At 38.9% G+C, this 21,961-nt stretch overlaps 1 protein-coding gene and 1 pseudogene across 9 annotated transcripts in view; both read left to right on the plus strand.

Annotated features, from left to right (window-relative positions):
• Positions 1-21,961, plus strand: part of HECTD4 (HECT domain E3 ubiquitin protein ligase 4) — a 190,892-nt gene that overhangs the window by 69,588 nt on the left and 99,343 nt on the right. For 6 of the 9 annotated variants that reach the window (XM_033837017.2, XM_033837009.2, XM_033837014.2 and 3 more), the window contains 10 exons: positions 2,267-2,459; positions 6,641-6,799; positions 12,039-12,152; positions 12,890-13,030; positions 17,268-17,500; positions 17,906-18,051; positions 18,875-18,945; positions 19,851-19,956; positions 20,552-20,672; positions 21,359-21,487. In XM_033837017.2, the coding sequence (XP_033692908.1) occupies positions 2,267-2,459; positions 6,641-6,799; positions 12,039-12,152; positions 12,890-13,030; positions 17,268-17,500; positions 17,906-18,051; positions 18,875-18,945; positions 19,851-19,956; positions 20,552-20,672; positions 21,359-21,487 (1,413 nt within the window). The remainder of the gene's footprint in view (positions 1-2,266; positions 2,460-6,640; positions 6,800-12,038; positions 12,153-12,889; positions 13,031-17,267; positions 17,501-17,905; positions 18,052-18,874; positions 18,946-19,850; positions 19,957-20,551; positions 20,673-21,358; positions 21,488-21,961) is intronic. The other 3 variants (XM_033837010.2, XM_033837013.2, XM_033837016.2) reach the window with 2 other exon arrangements.
• Positions 10,027-11,248, plus strand: LOC109552552 (large ribosomal subunit protein eL36-like; annotated as a pseudogene).

Consider the following 21,961-nt stretch of genomic DNA (forward strand, 5'->3'; position numbering starts at 1 on the left):
CCTCTGAGTGCTAGAAATGTTATGGTGAACAAGGCAGGCAGGATCCTGGCTCTCAGGGAGCCAATATTCAGTTGGGGCGGGGAAGGTAGAAGGTCAAACAATCAATGAATTAATGAGTAAAATAATTTCAGAGAATGGTAAATGCTGTGCATATAAAACTGGGTGATGTGCTCTGGCTTGTGGGGGGTGGGTGGGTGGATGGAGGAGATTCCTCTTTAGATTGGTAATCATAGGAGGCCTCTTTGAGGCAGTGACATCTTACCTGAGACCCGAATGATGGGAAGGAACCAGCCACACATAGGAGGATCTAGGGACAGAGTGTTTCAGGCAGAGGTCTTAGACACCAGAGGCTGGGTCTAACTCTAAGCAAACTCCCATTTAGGTAAGTGGAGATGGGAACCAGCAAATAAGAGGAGAACAAGGAGGGCAGGAACTATCTTGGCTTTGCTCATTAGAAGAGTCCCTTACACATAGGTAAGTGTTCATGTTAAAAAGAAACAAACTGGGATTGTGTTCTACCACTGAGACTGAGGAAGGACAACCTTAAGAGTTCTGGCAACCGTGGCACAACCTACACGGAAGTCAAGAAAAAGGTTGATTTTGGTTCTAGGTTACTCTCGGCCCATCAAGAATGTCCACTTGTTAGAGGGAGCTGAGTTAAGTAGCTGCAAAGTGTTAAAAAGCAGAGGGGAGGAAATAGAAACAGCATTTCGAACTCTCTAAGAAACTCATTCCCTTACCATTCGTGAATGTCTTGTAAAAGCCTCCCCCTACCAGGTCCAGCCCTTCCGGGAACCTCGCCTGGCTGTGCTCCTCAATTTGCTCTCTTTCTCTTGCCTCTTCTCTGCTACCACCCTTTCACTTTGTACTTCTTTTTTGTTTTTTTATTTGCTTCTGGAAGCCTTGCCGCTTTATACTCCTGTTCTCTCTTATCTCTAGTCCTGCCCACCTTCGCTAGTGGCATCTGTTTCTGAGACTGCAGCCAGATCCAGGAGCCTGGGTCTGGAGGGGGCAGTGGGTACAGAGGCTGCATGAGATACATTTGGGACATTTGATAGTGAGTGGTAGTGGAGAAGAGGGATGGTATTGCAATGGGCCACCAAGGTTTTGTTTAAGATCCCGGAGGCCTGTGAATACCTGACACCAGGAAATCAGAGAGGGAGACCTTGAGCGTGAAGGGGCAGATGGGAGATAACTGAGGGAGCAGTTAGAGAGGAGGCAGAGTGCTTCTTCCTTAAACAACATGAGGTGAAGTGCTTCTTCCTCTGGATTAAGAGGAAAGGAATAGGGCTTCCCTGGTGGTGCAGTGGTTGAGAGTCCGCCTGGTGATGCAGGGGACACCGGTTCGTGCCCCGGTCCGGGAAGATCCCACATGCCGCGGAGCTGCTGGGCCCGTGAGCCATGGCCGCTGGGCCTGTGCGTCCGGAGCCTGTGCTCCGCAACGGGAGAGGCCACAACAGTGGGAGGCCCGCGTACCGCAAAAACAAAAAAGAGGAAAGGAATAAATGAGGCTGGATACAAAGATTCTTGAGTGGGAAGAGAGATGAGTGGGAGCAGCTTACAGTAAGTGGTCTGGATCTTTTTAGCAATAAAGAAAGCCAGGTGGTCTGCTTAAAGCCAAGCTCAAAATTTGGTGAAGGAATTTTGGAATCACCACTCCAGAGATTTTTCTGGGGAATAATCAAGTGATGAAGGAAGAACTGCCAAGTACCAGCAAGGATCCAGTTGAAGCTGGCGTATATTTTTAGCAGACAAAGTCTGCCTTTCTCCACGATTGCTCTGCCAATACCCAAGCAGCTGGGGCTAGTGTTGACTGCTGTTAATACAGAGTTTGGATTTTAGCCAATTATATTTCAAGAAGACATTATCCTCATAGTTGTACTTAGTGGTAAATCAAGATCTGATTGACTTGTTTTCCTCTCATCTTACTTGTACCTGTCAGAAGTTTGTAATTAGTGAGAGCTGCCTGTGGAATTCAATATAAGGAATTTTAATCAACAGCCTTCCATAGAACCTATTAAACTTAGCTCATTACTTTTAAAATCTGGGCTATTATGAAAAATGAAAGCTCTCAAACTTCTCGTAGCCTTCCTTTTGTTCTCAGTTTCTGTAGAGCAGTTAGGTTTTGAGGTATACACCTACTCAGGTACAATTTTGGGAAATGTTTTTGAGTAACCAGATGACAATAATACACTTCTCAAGTAGAAATTTGCTAAATGAATGGAAACAGATATCATTTAAGGACCTCTTTTTCTTTAAATATTAGGTTGAAAATGGTGTATTTGTAGCCAACCCGCTTCAGGAACGCACAATTCTAATGAGAAAAGAGGGCGAATCTGCAAAAAGCATTAATGAGATGCTTCTGAGCAGACTTTCACGCTACCGAGCCTCGCCATCCGCAACGCTGGCTGCCCTTACTGGCTCCACCATCTCCAACACCCTGAAAGAAGACCAGGCAGGTAGGCTGCCCTTCGCTTTTTCAGCTATATATATTTTTAAGACCTTATTTTTTAGAACAGTTTTAGGTTCGTAGCAAAAGTAAAGGAAGGTGCAGATTTCTCGTCTACCTCCTGCCCCCACACATGCACAGCCTCCCTTATTATCAACATCCCCACCAGAGTGGTCCGTTTGTTACAACTGATGAACCCACCCTGACACATCATAATCACCCAGAGTCCATAGTTCACCTTAGGGTTCACTCTTGGTCTTGTACATTCTGTGGGTTTGGACAAATGCATAATGACATGTGTGCATTATTATGGCATCATATACAGTGCTTTTATTGCCTTAAAAATCCTCTGTGCTCTACCTGTTCATCCCTCCCCACCCCCCAAGCCCTGGCCACCACTGATCTTTTTATTGTCTTCATAGTTTTGCCTTTTCCAGAATGTCATGTAATTGGATTTATACAGAATGTAGCCTTTCATATTGGCTTCTCTCACTTAGTAATACGCCTTTAAGATTCCTCCATGCCTTTTCATGGCTTGGTACATTCAGCTTGTGATTAGTGCATGCTGCCTGTGGAATTCAGGCAATACTTGTTATTGAGCATTTACAGTGTGCCGTACAAAGCACTTTGCTTTACGTAGTTCACCGTTTTTAATGTCCTTCCAGTCACTTTTCATTTTTTTTAATTCCAAGCTAATACATACTGTTGGCTGTGGACATGAATTAGCATGAATCTGTAATAATTCAAAGCAGCTCTGTGTTTAATGGTAAATACCTTATCATTACTGTTAGTATAAACTGTTTTCACATTTAGCATCTGCTTCATGAATGTAAAAAACTCATTTAGCATCATCTTCACTAAATACATTCTTTTTTTTTAACATCTTTATTGGAATGTAATTGTTTTACAATGTTGTGTTAGTTTCTGCTGTGTAACAAAGTGAGTCAGCTATATGTATACATATATCCCCATATCCCCTCCCTCTTGCATCTCCCTCCCACCCTCCCTATCCCACCCCTCTAGGTGGTCACAAAACACCGAACTGATCTCCCTGTGCTATGCAGCTGCTTCCCACTAGCTATCTATTTTACGTTTGGTAGTGTATATATGTCAATGCCACTCTCACACTTCGTCCCAGCTTACCCTTACCCCTCCCCCGTGTCCTTAAGTCCGTTCTCTACATCTGCGTCTTTATTCCTGTCCTGCCCCTAGGTTCATCAGAACCATTTTTTTTTGACTCCATATATATGTGTTAGCATACGGTATTTGTTTTTCTCTTTCTGACTTACTTCACTCTGTATGACAGACTCTAGGTCCACCCACCTCACTACAAATAGTTCAATTTTATTTCTTTTTATGGCCAAGTAATATTCCATTGTATATATGTGCCACGTCTTCTTTATCCATTCATCTGTTGCTGGACACTTAGGTTGCTTCCACGTCCTGGCTATTGTAAATAGTGCTGCAATGAATATTGTGGTACATGATTCTTTTTGAATTATGGTTTTTGCAGGGTATATGCCCAGTAGCGGGATTGCTGGGTCATATGGTAGTTCTATTTTTAGTTTTTCTAAATACATTCTTGACCAAGAAAATGAGAGGCAAACCTTCCACAACAGAGGTTGCTTTTTCTGGAATTTGGCATTTAGTGTTTGCACTTTAATATTTGAAAATAGTTACAGAGTTTGAAAGTGAAAACAATATAAAAGGTATATGCAGAGAAATCTTACTCCTGTGTCCTTGTATATTCAGTATTTGCCCCACCCTACCCCCTATAGGTAGCTCTATTTATTAGTTTTTGTTTATCCTGTCAGAGTTTTTTTATGCAAAGAGAAATTAAATTAATTTAGAAAGACAAATTTATGCATTTTTATTGTCCTTCTTTTCTCAATAAAAGGTAGCCTTCTAAACACACTGTTCTGTACTTTTAAAGCAGGAATTCTTCATGGGGATAAGCCTTTCAGAGGTTCATAAATATGCTCTCCCAAAGTTTTAAATAACATATGTATCATCATAATTTTTATCAGATGTTCAAGGCCATTTATGACCCCCCCAAAGTCAAGAACCATTATTCTTGAGGAGTTTTCATATTACATACCAACTACATGAATTTATAACAAATCATGACCTGTAGTAAAAGATCAGGCTAGAAAAAGAGCCATGTATAGAAAAATGAATCTGAATTAATATATGTTTAATGAATTTAATGCAGTTTTATGCTTTAATCCTTTTATATATTGAAATGTTAGGAAGAGAAAATATTTGTGATTAATTCATTGTGAGACTATCAAATTTTAAATACTTATTAGTCCGTATTAGAATTTAAGGATAGTATGTTACTTCCACAGGTCTCCATTGTATCAAATGTAAGTAGGGAATTTATTAATAGTTGTTATAACTTGGGTATGTGGATAATTTGAATTATAGGAAATAGTTTGTAGAGGACAGTCCTATTACCTAAATGAACATTTTCCTGACAAGCTGAAGGCTTGATCTGGGTTTGTCCCTTGGGAGAAAATTGAATACTAGCCTGCACAATAGAAATACTAAAAGGATGTTTGTTACATAAGAAAACATGGGTGATATCAGAAAGTGGACTCAGAAGGCAAGGGTATATTTAGAATCCTGTGAAAACTGGTATCTGTAACTCTAAACATGTGATTTCACTCATACTTTTATGCACATTCTCTATTTATTCATTTAACCTGAGGTTGCTACATAAAAATTCACCAGTTATAGGCTAAGTGAACTTTTGACAATTAATTCAACATTCAGCGGGTCTAGGATTTTTAATTCTGTGATAAACTAATACCTATTACCATGTTAATAAGAGTATGTATATTAAAAACATCTTGGTGAAAACCACGATTGTGTGGTTATGCTCACAAAGTTGCTAGTTTTTCAGTCGTTGCCCCTTTTGGGTTTCTTACTTATGGAAATTTATGCTACTGGATTTATGTCCTAAATGAAAAATATACTTATTGGCGGCTTGGAAGTTTAAAAAATGGAGCTTTTTAGAACCACAGGCATTCAAAGCAAATGACAGATTCGGTTTCACTTGTCTAATTTTTCTAATCTAAATCATCTAAAGATAATTTTATGTCTATGTAGGCAGTCATATTTTATACCTTGACAGCTTCCTAGGTAAAGCACTCTTTCTGTTGCCATCGTCAATCTTCACTGGACTAATATATAGAAAATGTTAAATTCACCCTATATTTTCAGATCTGCCAGTGAGTAAGGGAAATTAAAGTACATTTTATACCTCTTGATTAGATACAATAATTATTTTCCTTATGATAGTTTATGTCACTGACCCTAAAAAAAAGAAAATACATCATGGGTTATAAATTCTGTGGACATAAAGTTATTTTGTGATAGACATTGTGAAAGCTTTTATTAACTAGTTATGGGTTGAAATTTCTAGTAGATTCCATGTTCAGAGCTGTTTATAATAAATTTAATATCACAAACCTGTTAATAATTTGTTCTATATAAAATGAAAAGATCTCTACTGGAGCACAGTTTCCTAGGGGGAAACATAAACAGTAGGATTCTTCTTTTATTTTGAGATTTAGTCCATGTGAGGGTTCATTCTTTTGAAAGATCTTTATGTTATTTATTTATTTATTTATTTTAACATCTTTATTGGAGTATAATTGCTCTACAATGGTGTGTTAGTTTCTGCGTTATAACAAAGTGAATCAGCCATACATATACATATATCCCCATATCTCTTCCTTCTTGCGTCTCCCTCCCACCCCTCTAGGTGGTCACAAAGCACCGAGCTGATCTCCCTGTGCTATGTGCTGCTTCCCACTAGCTATCGATTTTACGCTTGGTGGTGTATGTATGTCCATACCACTCTCTCACTTTGTTCCAGCTTACCCTTCCCCCTCCCCGTGTCCTCAAGTCCATTGAAAGATTTTTAAAAGACATAAAGACATATTGAATACTGGGAACACCTTTGAGAAATGTTCAGGTCATGTAACCAGGAGGCTTGGGACCAGGCTGTGGAGACAGAAGATCATTATTTTGCCCTTAGCTTATTATTTCTTGCTCTGTATTTTGAGTCTGAGTGTATTATTGTTAGAATTGGGGGCCCCTTTGTTATACTCTAATTTGGCTTGGTAGTCAAATTAATCTGTGTGTCAACTATTTCTGCTCACCATTTTCATTCCTTTTTACCAGCAAATACTAGCTGTGGCCTTCCTCTAAAAATGCTTCGGAAGACGCCCATTTACACCTGTGGTACATACTTGGTGATGCTGGTCCCACCTCCAGGGGGATCAGGCAGCTCTGCTACCCGGTCTCTTTTTGGTGGAACAAGTGGTTTGTCATCTTTAAAAAGTAAGTGAACTTTATTTGTGGCTCTTTTCCCAATTTGTCCCTAACTTTGAAATTTAAGGTTTTTCCTAATAGTGATTTTACACTTGCTCTGATTACAGATGCTCTTTGATAACAACAAAAAACCTTATCAGTATAGTTATAGGCTAGGAGGAATTAAAAATAGAATTTTTGAAAGTGGTATAATAGTACACTTCTGAAAACTATTGTCCTGTAAAATTACTAGAAATAATAATGAGGTCAGGAAGATTTTAGGAAATAATCTGTTGCCACTTTATTTACTGACACTGCAAGAACTCTACCCACTGGAGAGCTATGAAAATACGTCTGTGAAATACCTCCATTTTAGGACACATAAAAATGTATATGATACAAAATAATATATGCAAAAATTCATTACTGTTAAGTGTACATGTATATATTTTTTATGTATTTCTTTATTTTTAACATCTTTATTGGAGTATAATTGCTTTACAATGTTGTGTTAGTTTCTGCTGTATAACAGAGTGAATCAGCTATACGTATGCCGCCGCATAGCACAGGGAGATCAGCTCGGTGCTTTGTGACCACCTAGAGGGGTGGGATAGGGAGGGTGGGAGGGAGACGCAAGAGGGAGGGGATATGGGGATATAAGTGTACATATATTTTTATGAAAGAGGGAGGCATACTATAGTAATTAAAGCAATGTGATTTTGGCTTCAGAGTGGACAAATAGTTAAATTGAAAATAATATAGGGCTTCCCTGGTGGTGCAGTGGTTAAGAATCCGCCTGCCAATGTAGGGGACACAGGTTCAAACCCTGGTCTGGGAAGATCCTACATGCCACGGAGCACCTAAGCCCGTGCGCCACAACTACTGAGCCTGTGCTCTAGAGCCTGTGAGCCACAACTACTGAGCCTGTGTGCCACAACTACTGAAGCCCATGTGCCTAGAGCCCATGCTTTATAACAAGAGAAGCCACCACAATGAGAAGGCTTCACACTGCAATGAAGAGTAGCCCCTGCTCTCCGCAACCAGAGAAGAGCCCTTGGGCAGTAGCAAAGATCCAAGTCAGCCAAAAAATAAATAAATAAATAAAATAAAAATAAATCAATTAAAAAAAAGAGAAAATAATATAGAATAAAAAAGTGTTCCTTTTACATTGCCATTTTCTGTCTTTCTTACCTTAGGGACATCATTTAACCCCTCTGAGCCTCAGTTTTCCCATCTGAAAAAATAAAAGGCTAATAGTATCTCACATCATTGTTTGGTGATCATATGCAATAAAGTATGTTAGAGTATTTCTAAAAACAAAAACAAACCCCAAATATTCCTTTTATATATGGTAACACCTTTTTTTTAACATTCCTTTTTTCCTTAAAGTTTGTTTAGGCACATAAAATTAAAATGTTTTAAAATCAGTTTACTTATTTTCATTTTCCAAAATTTCATATTCTGTCTTTTAAAAATAATTTGCTTTTTTTTTTTAACATCTTTATTGGAGTATAATTGCTTTACAATGGTATGTTAGTTTCTGCTTTATAACAAAGTGAATCAGTTATACATATACATATGTTCCCATATCTCTTCCCTCTTGCGTCTCCCTCCCTCCCACCCTCCCTATCCCACCCCTCTAGGTGGTCACAAAGCACCGAGCTGATCTCCCTGTGCTATGCGGCTGCTTCCCACTAGCTATCTATTTTACGTTTGGTAGTGTATATAAGTCCATGCCTCTCTCTCGCTTTGTCACAGCTTACCCTTCCCCCTCCCCATAATTCCATTGAAGGACTATATTTCACATTTAGATGTTTAAAAAAGCATTTCTTACCCAAACTTTAACCTGCAGATATAAATTTAACCTCAACAGCTTAAATAAAACCATTTATCTAGTATCAACTTAACCTTTAGGCCATTTCAAGTAGTGCACGTGTTTGGGATTTAGATACTCATAACAACTCCAAAACTCTTTTGTCTTTACTTTTTAAAAATTCATTTAAATATTTATTTTCTTTATTTGGTTGCACCAGGTCTTGGTTGCAGCAGGCGTGCTCCTTAGTTGCAGCTTGCAGGCTCCTTAGTTGCCGCTGGCTGGCTCCTTAGTTGCGGCCAGCAGGACCCTTAGTTGCAGCCAGTGGGCTCCTTAGTTGCGGCTCGCTGGCTTCTTAGTTGCGGCACGTAGGGTCCTTAGTTGCAGCAGGCAGGCTCCTTAGTTGTGCTCGCAGGCTTCTGAGTTGCAGCTCGTCAGCTCCTTAGTTGTGGCATGCGAATTCTTAGTTGCGACATGCATACAGCATCTAGTTCCCTGACCAGGGATGGAACCTGGGCCCCCTGCATTGGGAGCGCAGAGTCTTAACCACTGCGCCACCAGGGAAGTCTTCTTTTTTGCTTTTAGAATCAAATGGGTTAGACTTTTTCTCAACAGCCTGTTTTCTCTAATATGTGACCAGGATGCCTCCTTTAGCCCTCGGGTAAATGATGTAAATTTACTATTCACTTCAAAAACAAAAAACAGCTTTATTGAGTTATAACTTACATACCATAAAATTTACCCCTTTAAAGTATACAGTTCAGTGGTTTTTAATATATTCAGAGTTGTCCAGCCATCACCACAATCTAATTCTAGAACATTTCCATCACTCTAAAAAGATACCCCATACCCATTAGCAGTCAGTCCCTTTATCCCCCCCTTTCCCCACCCCCTGGCATCCACCAATCTACTTTCTGACTCTATGGATTTACCTATTCTGGACTTTTCAAATATATGGAATTATACAATATATGTGCTTTTGTGACTGGCTTTTTTTTTTTTTTAAGCGTAATGTTTCCAAGGTTCACCCATGTTGTAGCACAAATCATTACTTCATTTCTTTTTATGGCCAAATCATACTTGATTGTATGAATATAATCCATTGACATTTGAGTTGTTTCTGCTTTTTGACTGTTTTGAATAATGCTGCTATAAACATTCATGTACAAGTTTTTGCGTAGACATGTTGTCATTTCTCTTGGGTATATGTGTAGGAGTAGAATTCTGGGTCATGTGGTACCTGTATGTTTAAGCTTCGGGGGGACTGCTAAACTGTTTTCCAGAACGGCTGTACCATTTTAGAGTCTCATTATCAATGGCTCCAATTTTTCCACATCCTCTCTGACATTTGTTATTTTTCTTTTTTTTTTTTAATAGCTGTACTCCATAGTGGGTATGAAGTGGTATCTCATTGTGGTTTTGATTTGCATTTCCCTAACAACTAATGATGTTGAACATCTTTTCTTGTGCTGATTGGCCATTTGTATATGTTCTTTGGAGAAATACCTATTCAAATCCTTTGTCCATTTTAAAATTGGGTTATTTGTCTTTTTATTCACCATTAATCATCTGAAACTCTTTTTTAGTCTTTTTGGCATGGTTTTTTCCACTCACCTGAGATTAGCCCCATTTGATTAAAACAGGCCTTCACGGTGCCATTTTTTTCATGAGGATATAGCTTACCCAGTGATTCTATTTTAGACCAACAAATAAATAAATGCTTAAATTTTTTCTATGTCCTGTTCCACATTGATCACTGTGGTGGCTACTCAGTGAGTGGGAAAAGTGGTGCTTGCCTTGAGGAGCTCATAGTCTGGTTGGGAGAAATGATGCAGGTGTGTGAAACAACTAGAAAATGATATACAATGCTGTATCACTGCCTGAACCATGGGGAGCAGATGTAAGTGCTGCAGAATCAGAGGAAGAAAGGGTCATTGTTGAGTGGGGTAGAGGGGAGAGACTTCATGAAGTTTTGAGTTTAAGTCATGAAAAATGGCTATTATTCATATAAGTGGCCACATAGGGGAAAGGCATATGCATGGTAAATACAATGAAAAAGAGATTTGGAGAAGACCATTTTGTTGGTGTGCAGGACAGAACAATAGAAAAGAAACAAAGAGTACAGTTTAGATTATAGCTCAAGTCAGACGTGATGAGAATCCAGATTACTAGGGTGATGGGAATAAGAAAAAGGAACTTGAGAGACAGTGCTAGAATTTTCTGTTGGAAAGTGGGGAAGAAAGTTATATCAATAATAGCAGCTAGGCCCTTCTGCCATGGCAGCCATTGAAGAGCAGCCGCCATGGCTTCTTGCTGCCCCATGGCCGTGGGCCTCAACAAGGGCCACCAGGTGACCAAGAACATGAGCAAGCTGAGGCACAGCCCTGCAAGATGTGATCCAAAAGGTGTGTGGCTTTGCCCCTTAGGAGCTGCATGCCATGGAGTAGCATGCCAGGGTCTCCAAGAACAAGCAGGCCCTCAAGTTCATCCAGAAAAGGGTGGGGACATACATCTGTGCCAAGAGGAAGCAAGAGGAGCTGAGGAGTGTCCTGGCCGCCATGAGGAAAGCAGCAGCCACGATAAAACCTTCTCAGGAAAAAAAAAAAAAAAGCAGATCCTTGATATATTTAAACTCATTTAATCTTCACAATAACTGTATAAAGTAGGTAACTTTTATTATCTCCACTTTACACATGGGGAAACTGAGAGGTTCGGTAAATTTCCCAGGGTCACACAGAAGTGGTAGAGCTGGAATTCAAATTCAGAATCCTAAAGCTCATGCTTGTCATCACTACACTTCCCTGTGTTAAGGGAAAAGGCTGAAGTGTTTCCAGGTTTTAGAGCCAGGGCTTGGAAGGATAGCAACTAAACATCCACTAACCTGTTTTGAGCACCAAATATATGTAAATATTGTAAATATTTCTTGTAAATATTGTTACCTTGTGATGTTAATAATCATAACCCCGTTTGCAATTACCCTTTTGACAATCTATCTTGAAAAAAACCTGTATGTAAAAGTTGCCATTTTAAAAACACTTTCAAAAATATGGTTCACCGTATTGGAAAAAGCTTTATGACAGTTTTCTTTTTGTGGTCTTAATGTGTGTCTTTTGTCTCCTCATTGTTACCACTGGTAGACAACCAAAAAAGATGTGATTTTTTTTTTTTTTTTTTTGCGGGCCTCTCACCGCTGTGGCCTCTCCCGTTGTGGAACAGCAGGCTCCGGACGCGCAGGCCCAGCAGCCATGGCCCACGGGCGCAGCCGCTCCACGGCACGTGGGATCCTCCCGGCCCGGGGCACGAACCCGCGTCCCCTGCATCTGCAGGCGGACTCCCAACCACTGCGCCACCAGGGAAGCCCAAGATGTGATTTTTATAAAGTCTTGTTAAGAGGCTAAAGTTTAAGCTAACCATCATCTTAAGGCTTATTAAACAGCTTAATATTTGTTTCTGAAGTCCTAGCTTCTAGCTTGGTGTATAATATTTCGGATGGTCAATTCACAAGTCGTGCCGATCTCATAGATGCTGCTGGAAGCTCATTGGGGCGTGGTGCTCTTGTACCAGGATTGGGTAAGAAATAAATGCCCACATTTATGTTCCTTGGAAAATTCAAAATTTAAGCAATTTCTCTTAAAAACTCTTGCTAATTCTCTATGGTATTCTAGTTTCCTTGAAAGAATTTTTTTATGCTCCTCTTTAATTGTGAGGATTAGTATAAGAAATTGTCATATGTGAAATTCCTCTGCATAAATTACTATTGAAGATACTGTCCATTAGGTTGTGTAATGTTGTCCATAACAAATTCTTCTTAAAGTTTATGCCATTAAAAAGGTTTATTTGCCTTGAGGGATTAGCATACTTCTTATTGTTAGAAAATGAGCATTATGTTAGCGCATTGGATTTTCTCTTTGCCTTGGCACCTAGGGAGCTCATATCTAAGTTTTGGGCTCAGTTACTAAGGCTTTTACTGTGTGTTAATGTTAATTAGTCCTGTTGTACCTGGGTTTTACTGTAAGCCACTTAAATCCTTTTTGGAATTAAAAAGGTCACATGTAAGTCAGTTACTAAAAACTTTCTATTCCATGAGGCTTATTCCATTCTCACATATGAGTTAAGCCGAGTAGACATTGAATCCTGCCTTCCTACTGAGCCCCAATCTAATGCTTTGTCAGCATTGGGGGGATGTGGGATGTGGCTTGCCAGCACTGGGGAGAATCCTTGCCCTTTCATTCTTTAGCACTGCTATGAGAAGTATGTATCAAGCAGTCAATGGTATGATAGTTGAATAAAGGATGTTCTTTTTGCAGGTGCCTGTTACGATACAGTGAACAACATGCTATGGACATGCTCGAATGACTATATCGATCAATGGTGTAATCCTGGGAATCAGGCCTTCCATTACGTCTGTCAGAGACTTGGAGTCAGCCATATCATCACTGAGCCCAAAGGTAAGGTGCACTCATAGTCCTACAGGAAGAGATTTTTCCCCCATGAAATAGGAGAGAGTACAGCAGCATTAGTAAGTGGCAACATAGCCCAAGCAGCAAAATGTGTCAACAGCCTTCCCTCTTTGAATTTAGAAACCTAGAATTCTTATTATCTGATGGGTTTATGATTAAGTAAATAAGTGTGTAAATAAATAGAGCTTTTGAGGTGGTCCACAGACTTTTTTAAAGGAAAATTGTTATGTCCCTTCTGAAATTGTCAGAACTTTGGGACAGAAGTTTGTTCTTTATTTGTACTTGGTGTGGGATTATGTATGCTGTTATAATATTTTGCATTAATAACAACTTACTTATACACAGACTTACAATTTTGGTAGACTATCTGGTAAAGGACCTTTATATTTCTTAATATTAAGATTCTTAATATAAGTTAATATTAACGTAAAATCTTTTGACTTCAAAGTCAACTATAGTGGTATATATGGTGTAGTGAGTAGCTCAGCAAATCCTCTCCTGATAAAGCAATGATAAAGTGGACTGAATTACCAAAAATAACTATTTCTATAACATTAAAATGCCAACTAAAAAAATATTAACTATTTCTAGGCTCTGGAAGTTGACCAAAGGCATATACCAAATTGAGATGCGGTATTCATAAAAAAAACCCCCACTGAACTTTGGCTAAGAACAGTAGAAGTCTGTGATGTTCTTAGCTGCGGACACTCCTGTCCCCTACCTTAAGCTCAGTCAGTGCAGTAATTCCATCAGGGTGGGGCAGATCATGGAAGCCAGCAGCTTGGCTGCCAGAAGGGGCTGACTGATTTGGAGCAGAGCATGGAAAAAAACTCACACACAGCAGCAATGTCCATAACAGTAGTGGTCTTGGTGGCAAACAAACAGCAACAACCAGTGGCTTAGCTAGCCTGAGGTTGTGGTCCTGGTTAGGGCAAGCATCGAACCAGCAAACTAGCCAGAAATTTACTAGTGAGATGTGGGTAGTGAGAAAGCTACAAAGGGCCTTCGTAAGCTCCCCAAACATCTGCAGAGAAGAAGCCAGAGAAGGCCCAAGCTGTTCACACAAGCCTGGCTGAAAATGAGCCTGCATACACATGCAGAGATTTGAGAGGGCCCACAGAAGGTGAAAAGCACAGAATAGTTTAAAACTGCCTAAACTTTGATGTGCTTCTCCCAGAAAACGTGGCTCCATCCAGGGTGGAAGTATTACTGGCTCAGGGTGTTTGAGCACAACCTCTGACTCAGACGAGGTAACCACTAGGAAGGCAGGCTTAAAAATAAAAATGACAATAATAAAAATAAACAAATGAAAGAAAGTAAAAACGAAAATAGAAATAAGAATTTAAGAAAACAAAGTGAGCGGAGGAGAAATCAGTAGCTAAACACTGCAGGCAAAACTCAGATATTAGACTTAGCAGATGAAGACTCCAAAGCAGCCTTTAGAAGTAAATTCAAAGAACTAAAGGAAACCATGTTTAAAAGATTAAAGAAAAGTATGATGACCATGATTAAACAGAGAATTTCAACACAGAATTTATTTAAAAAACAAAAAAAAGACAAAAGAACCAGTTGGAAATTCTGGATTTGAAAAGTTCAATGACTGAAGAGAAAAAATCACGGGAGTAGCTCTATAGCAGATTTGAGATGGTGGGAGAAATAATCAGCAAACTTGGATATAGATGGATAGAGTTATCCTATCTGAAGAATAGAAGATGACACTTTTAAGGAATACCAGTCAGATATTTTGTAGAATTTCCCTCAGTTTGCGGTCATCTGTTGTTTCCTCCTTTAAAACTGAGGTTATAGATTTGGGGGAAGAATACCACAGAGGTGAAGTGCTTTTCTCATTACATCATATCACAGGGTACATGATAGCAACATGACTTATTACTAGTGATATTAAAATTGATCACTTGGTTTAAATGCCAGCTTTCTTCACTGCAGAGTGAAGAAAGCTTCTTCCCCTTCCATATTCAATTTGTTAGAAGCAAGACATTAAGCCCACACTCATGGGAAGGGGAATTAAGCTCCACCTCCTGGAAGGAAAAACATCAGAGACATATGTTAATTACGACAGTAATTAATATTTTGGAGGAGGTGATACTTTGAGACTTTGGAATTATCTATTAGATTTTCTGTTTCTTCTTGTGTTTGTCTTGGTAGTTGTGTCTTTCTAGAAATTTGTGCATTTTATCTAAGTCTTCTTTTTTTTTTTTTCTTTTTTATTTTGCGGTACGCGGGCCTCTCACTGCCGCAGCCTCTCCCGTTGCCGAGCACAGGCTCCAGACGGGCAGGCTCAGTAGCCATGGCTCACGGGCCCAGCCGCTCCGCGGCATGTGGGATCTTCCCGGACTGGGGCACGAACCTGTGTCCCCTGCATCGGCAGGCGGACTCTCAACCACTGCACCACCAGGGAAGCCCTGAGTTTTCTTATTTGTTGGCATAAAGTTGCTCCTAGTATTATAATTAGTTTAATTTTTATAGGATCAGTAATAATTTCTCTGCTGTCACTCTTGATTTTGGTATTTGTATAAATTTACTAAAAAACATTGTTTTGTGCACTTAGAATGGGTGAACTTCATGGTATGTGTAAATTGTATCTTGTAAAACAGCAAAAAAGAAGAAATTTATATATTGTGACTCCCTAATTATTATCTCCAAGCCTCTTGCTTCAACTCCAGTCTATGTATTTGTCTCTACTTGGATATCTAACATCTTCAACTTAACATGTCAAAAACAAACTCCCTGTATCTCCCCCCTACAAATCTACACCTACCGAGTCCTCCATATTCCAGTGTATGGATCACTATTCTTTCATATGCTCAGACCAAAAAATTACAGTTATCTTTGACTTTCTTTCTCTAATACCCCACATCCAAATGGACATCAGCAAATCCTGTCAGCTCCCATCTTCAAGATGTATTCCAAGTCTAACCATTTCCCTCTATCTCTGCTGCTACAACTCTAGTCTAGGCCATCATCTTCACCCAGATTATCATAGTAGCCCCCTCACTGGTCTTCCTATTTCCCCTGCAGTCGCCCTCCTCCACCCTGCTTAGGCTTACCTCCACACAGCAGCCAGAGTCTTTTACAATATACATAGTCAGATCTGTCACTCTTCTGCTCAGACACCTCCACTGGCTTCCCATCTAACTCAGAATGAAATTTAAAGACCTCAGTTATTTGGGTAGATCCCAAAGCTACCTTTCAAAAAGTGTTCGGTGAAGACAAACAATACTAACCTGAATTCTGTTGTTGTGAGATCAAGGACTCATAAAGGCACAGAAGAGAGGGGGACCCAGCCAGGCCTTAGGGTTAATATGCAATTGAAAAGTTTAGTTTTGGCAGGGTTTACCTTCTGATAGGTTTTCCTTGAGTCCTTTCCTCATAGCTCACGGTGCCCACAATCCTTTTGCAGCTCTAAGGTCACCCCACCCAAGCCTGACTCTCCAAGGTTACCTACTTTCTTGTTTCTTTTATGCAGTTCATTTCAGCTGGTTTAAGGGAAAAAACAATCTTTTTTTCCTGTACTTTGCCTGTTTAGATTATTTTCACCTCCATTCCCTGAATGTCTATAACTATCATGAGGCATTTATTGTTATATAAGAGGATGCTTGTCAATTCTCTTTAACCAAGGTTGAACTGATGTCTGTCTAGGCTGTGGTAACTAAATGAGATCAAAATGTGTAAAATATTTGAGGTACCATGGGAGGAGATATCTCTCGGCTGGAGAGGGTGGTGGGTGTTACCAGAGAGGAGGCATAGAAGATGAAGAGATTTTTCTAGAATAGTTACCACCATGGGATCTGAGCTGAGATGGCTTGAATTCAAATCCCAGCTCTACCACTTAGTAGCTGTGTGACCTAGGGCGAGTTACTGAACCTCTCTAATTCTTGAGTCACTCCTCTACAAAACAGGGCTAAAATAGTCTAAGTTGATAATGATATTGTAAGGTAAAGCATGTAAAGCATTCAGCCCATTGTCTAGCATATAGAAAGGACTCAAGAAGTGGTAGCTACTTATGCTCTTTAAAAAAATGGAAATTCCCAGGTGTTTTCACCCCAGCATTCTGTGGCAGGGAAAAGGGTTCTCCAGCAGTAGTGGGAGAGATTGGAGGCAAGATAGTCTCTTCTGGTGTGCGTGCACCTTTTGCAAGTCAGAGGTATGTTCCTTGGTGGCCACCCAGAGATGTCTTTCCTCACTGACTTTCCTTTTCATCTTCTAGAAGAGGCTATAACCACGAATGAGGTTATAAACCAATTATTGCACCATGTTGGTGCGATGTGCATACACCAACTCAATCTTCTTGCTACCAACCCCAATCTTCCAATCACAAGTGTCTTGGGCAAGCAGCATCCAATTGAAGCGCACCATCTTAGCAGTATTTGTGACATTATGGAGAAGGCCATGGTTAATGGAGACACCTGTATCATACGCTGCATTCTCGTTGTCTTTCAGGTAAATACACTGTTTTGAGATAAAAAAAATAGAGAAAAAGAAACACAAACCTTGGCTTCAGTCAGCTAATTTCTACCAGAAGAAAAGTGTAATAACATTCCTGTTTTGCATCTTACCACATTCTAATCCTGTAATTAGAATTATCATTATATTCATAGCACTGCAGTTAATGGAGTATTGCTATATGTACTGATAGCTCATTGCAATTAATATATGTAAAATATTTACTATAATTATACCATTACACAGTAGAAGAGATTGTCGTTAAAAATCCACCTGGGTATTTATTCATAAGAATAACTAGCGTGAAAAAAAAAAGGATAACTAGCGTGTTCTTTCTTCATAGGGATAATTTTATCCCCAGTAGAATTAGCATTTTCAGATATACCCCTTATGTTTCTGTAGGTGGTGTTTAAATTTTTCTTCAGCCCACAAACTGAAAGGAATCGAGACATCATTCGACGGTCGGGGTTGCTTCTTTGGCAGTTGTTGATGGCACCAAAAGATAAAATTTGCCCTGAAATTCAGAAGGAAGTCTGCCTTGCCATCAGGTAATCAGCACCTGATTTTCTCAGTGCTCTCTGCAGAGGGCTTCTCCTGCACTGCATTGTAACTTTCCCTTCAGACTGGTTGCCTGGATGTCTCTTACCCCATCCCACAGTCAGGACCTCATGTGTAGAGGATAATTTAACTGGAGAGAAGTTTGTGGCCCCACTCCCAGAGGACTCAGGCTGTCCATGTACATACACTCCTCATCTCACTTTCGGATCTTAAAACAAGACCAGAAAAAAATCCCTTTAAATAGATATTTTGGTGGTTTGCAACTGGATGTTCTTCTCATATGGGTCAAAGTGTGGCAAGGTGGTTAAGAAGCAGGCTTTGGCAGCAGATCGACCTGGATTCTAGTCTTTGCTCTGCCACTGACTTCCCAAATGATTTTTTGGCACATTCTGCATATAGCTGGTTTGACTACATCGACTTTTTTTTTTAATTAATTTTTATTGGGGTATAGTTGCTTTACAGTGTTGTGTTAGTTTCTGCTGTACAGCAAAGTGAATCAGCTATACGTATACATATCTCCCCTCTTTTTTGGATTTCCATACATTGACTTTTTATAGCTCAATTCTCTTTAACCAGTTCTGCATCTAGCCTCAGATAAGTTATCATTTTGGTAATTCACAAATATGAGAAGGAGAGGGATACTGTTTATCAGGGGGGTCATTGGACTACATCACAACAGTGACTTTAGTTTCAGTTGCTTTCTTAGTGGTGAAACTGTACTCAAACTGGCATCTTTTAATAAAAATTTAAATATTTAGAATTTGGATTTTCTAGAACGTGTTTAAAAGCTTTTCGACTTTTCTGTCATTTCAGCTCTGGTTTAAATATCTTGTACCCAGGTGAAACTGAAATCAATAACTTACTTAAGCTGGTCTTAACAGAAGGTGAGAATTATCCTTTAATTACCCTTGAATAAACAACCTTTTTTGTCCCTAAGGAAATGACTGAATTTTATTTTATTTTTCTTCATATCTGTTGGTCAACGTTATTTTATAAACTTCCCTCTTAGGACTGCTTTTGCTGCATCGCATAAGTTTTGGGTCGTCATGTTTTTGTTGTCATTTGTTTCTATGTATTTTTTGATTTCCTCCTTGATTTCTTCAGTGATCTCTTGGTTATTTAGTAGCAGATTGTTTAGCCTCGTGTGTTTGTGTTTTCTACAGTTTTTTTTTCCTGTAATTGATTTCTAATCTCATAGTGTTGTGGCTGGAAAAAATGCTTGATATGATTTCAGTGTTCTTAAATTTACCGAGGCTTGATCTCAGTGTTATTTTTAAAATGCACATATGCCAACACTTAAACTAGATGGAAAGCAGAAACCATGTTCTATGCATTGTCAAGTTTTATAAACCTCTTTCTATCCCCACTGTGTAGCATAATGTACCTCACTGTAGATGTTTAGTGAACATTAAAGATAATGATTTCTTGGGATTTCTAAGCCAGTTTTTTCCCCACACATTAAAATCCAACTTTTAAAGTTAGACTCAGTGACAATGACAAAATTCACCATGTTAAAGACACCCTGCATTTATAAGCAATATTAGTTTGAGGAATTAGAAATCACACTTCCTGAAATGTCAAGACAGTAACTACACTTAAATCAGGATGTACTGGTTAAAGAAAGTCTGACTGACTGTGATATAGTTTTTGCTGCTGTTGTTTGTGTAAGTACATATGCCTGGTGCCCCTAGGTTGTCGACAGTCTGCTCATTTAAAAACTTTTTTTAAATAACATCAGTTTTCTAAGTGTAATTATCAAGGTAGTTTATGGAGCTTTGTTCTGTGTTAGGAGAGAGAAATAGCGGCCTCTCCCAGCTGCGGGATGTGATCCTAACCAATTTAGCTGAACAGCTTCAAAACAACCGATTTGGCAGTGAGGAGGATGATCATTACAGGTGATGTGATGTCATGTTATTCACTGCTAGCCTTTTCTATGTGTTTTTCTCAGTAATTAATTTACAGTTAAATGTGTTTGATCAACTTTAGTCTCCTATAATATCCTATATGATAATTGGCGTGTTAAGTCTAAACTGTGGATCAGTTGAAAGATAATAAATCCCACAGTTGCCCTAAGAAATGATAATAGCACATTTCAGTTTAATGAGTAAAATAACTTGAGCCTGGAAGAAGGGTACTTAGCAGAAATAACAGGTGGAGCTTATTTAAGAAATCTTGGTGGAGGGTGTCATCGAATTGCTGGTCTGTGAGAGAGGGTGAAGGTGTGGTTCGAGCTGGTGAGGGGAAGAAGGTGTGTCTCTCAAGCTATTTATAAAATACTTGAACTAGGTGCTTAAGTACCATTGTGTTTCCATAAATTTGATTTAGGTAATATACCTAGTTGTTAGAATCATTACTGAGTAAGATGGTTTACTTAGAGAACCAGTGAATTTTGTATCTTCTATTTGTCATCTTGTACCCATTGTATAAATTTTATGCTTTTATTATTAAACCATTAGTATCTTATTGTTACATTTTTCCTGCATTTTAAAGACTAAATGACGAACTTTTACACTACATTCTGAAGATTGTTGTACGAGAATCCTGTATCTTAATCACCAAGTGCCAAACTGTCTCTAAAGATGATTTTCAAAAACTCCTTTCAACTGTGCCTGTAAGTAAAAATGTGTTTAATGAAAGCAAAATTATATCAAGTTTCCCTGTTTTCATTTTACTGTGTTGAAGTGTGTGTGTACACACATACTTTGCAAGGACAGACTTAATTGATGAAAGTCAATGAATGACTGTGCTTGTCTTAGAAATGTAGAAAAGACAAATCCACTTCAAGTACTTTCTCGAAAGACTTTATTCCTCCTGCTTAAATGTCTTGGTGCGATAAATTGTTAGACTGAATTTGGATGTTTTCATTGTGTTTAAAATACTGGGTGGGGATTTCCCTTCTATTAATTTTTAATTTAACATTGTTTTCTAAACCATCAGTGTTTTACAGAGACTGATAAGAAATAAAAGATTCTTTTAAGGGTTTGGGTAGAGTCTTCTCTCATGGAGATGCATGTGAGGGGAAGAGTGGGTAGGAAGAATTAATTATTAAGAGGCAAAAATTCAAGTATTGAAGTGATTAGTGAGAAATATGTAGCAGAAGGCAGAAAGTTATGGTAAATGTGTCAAATTATGTATCAAAAGCCATGTGGAAATAAGTCACCTGAGAAACTAACTTGGTCTGTTTTCTGTACTTTCTCTTTTGCTTCCCTTGTCGAAATCTTTAAAAAACATGAGGATTACATGAGCCCTTCTTTCAGTAGGGTTTAGGTCATTTAAACGCCCTTATTTGTATTAAAGGCTGCATCCTCCTGCCTGCGCTATCTGATGGCAGTTCAGAACCACCTTCTCAGTAACACTGTTTTGATTAAACCTGATGAGAATGATGACAGTGACAACTCCTTGCAGGGAGAGACATTGAAGGTACAGGTAAACACCAAGCTTTATTCTAACGATGCTTTCTACCCAGTGTGTAAAGCACAGCTTAAATGGCTAAATTTCTGTGTATTATGACGTCAGATTTCACCATGTGGCTTATATTTTTGTGCGAGGTAATATTAGGTCGCTCATTTCATAGATTTTTATGTCATTGCACAGTGGTTACCATATTTGTGACACTCTCATAATGTGTTATCCACGTGCTCCTGTCAGTCTTTTTGTGCCTTTGTTTATTTTCATCTCTTTTTAAGAACTATAAAATACGGCACTTACAAGTGATCTCATACGCACCTGAAAGTTTTATATATAAATATATATATATATATATCTGTATGTATATGTATATATGTATATAGATATAGATAAATCAGGGAGCATAACATTTTAAACAGTTTTGACATTTTGGCTGGTTTATTATGTTCTCTTGATTCAAATAATTTTAAAAGGTGATAATTTTCTCACAAT

Source organism: Tursiops truncatus, chromosome 13, assembly GCF_011762595.2.
Source record: "Tursiops truncatus isolate mTurTru1 chromosome 13, mTurTru1.mat.Y, whole genome shotgun sequence".
NCBI lineage: Eukaryota > Metazoa > Chordata > Mammalia > Artiodactyla > Delphinidae > Tursiops > Tursiops truncatus.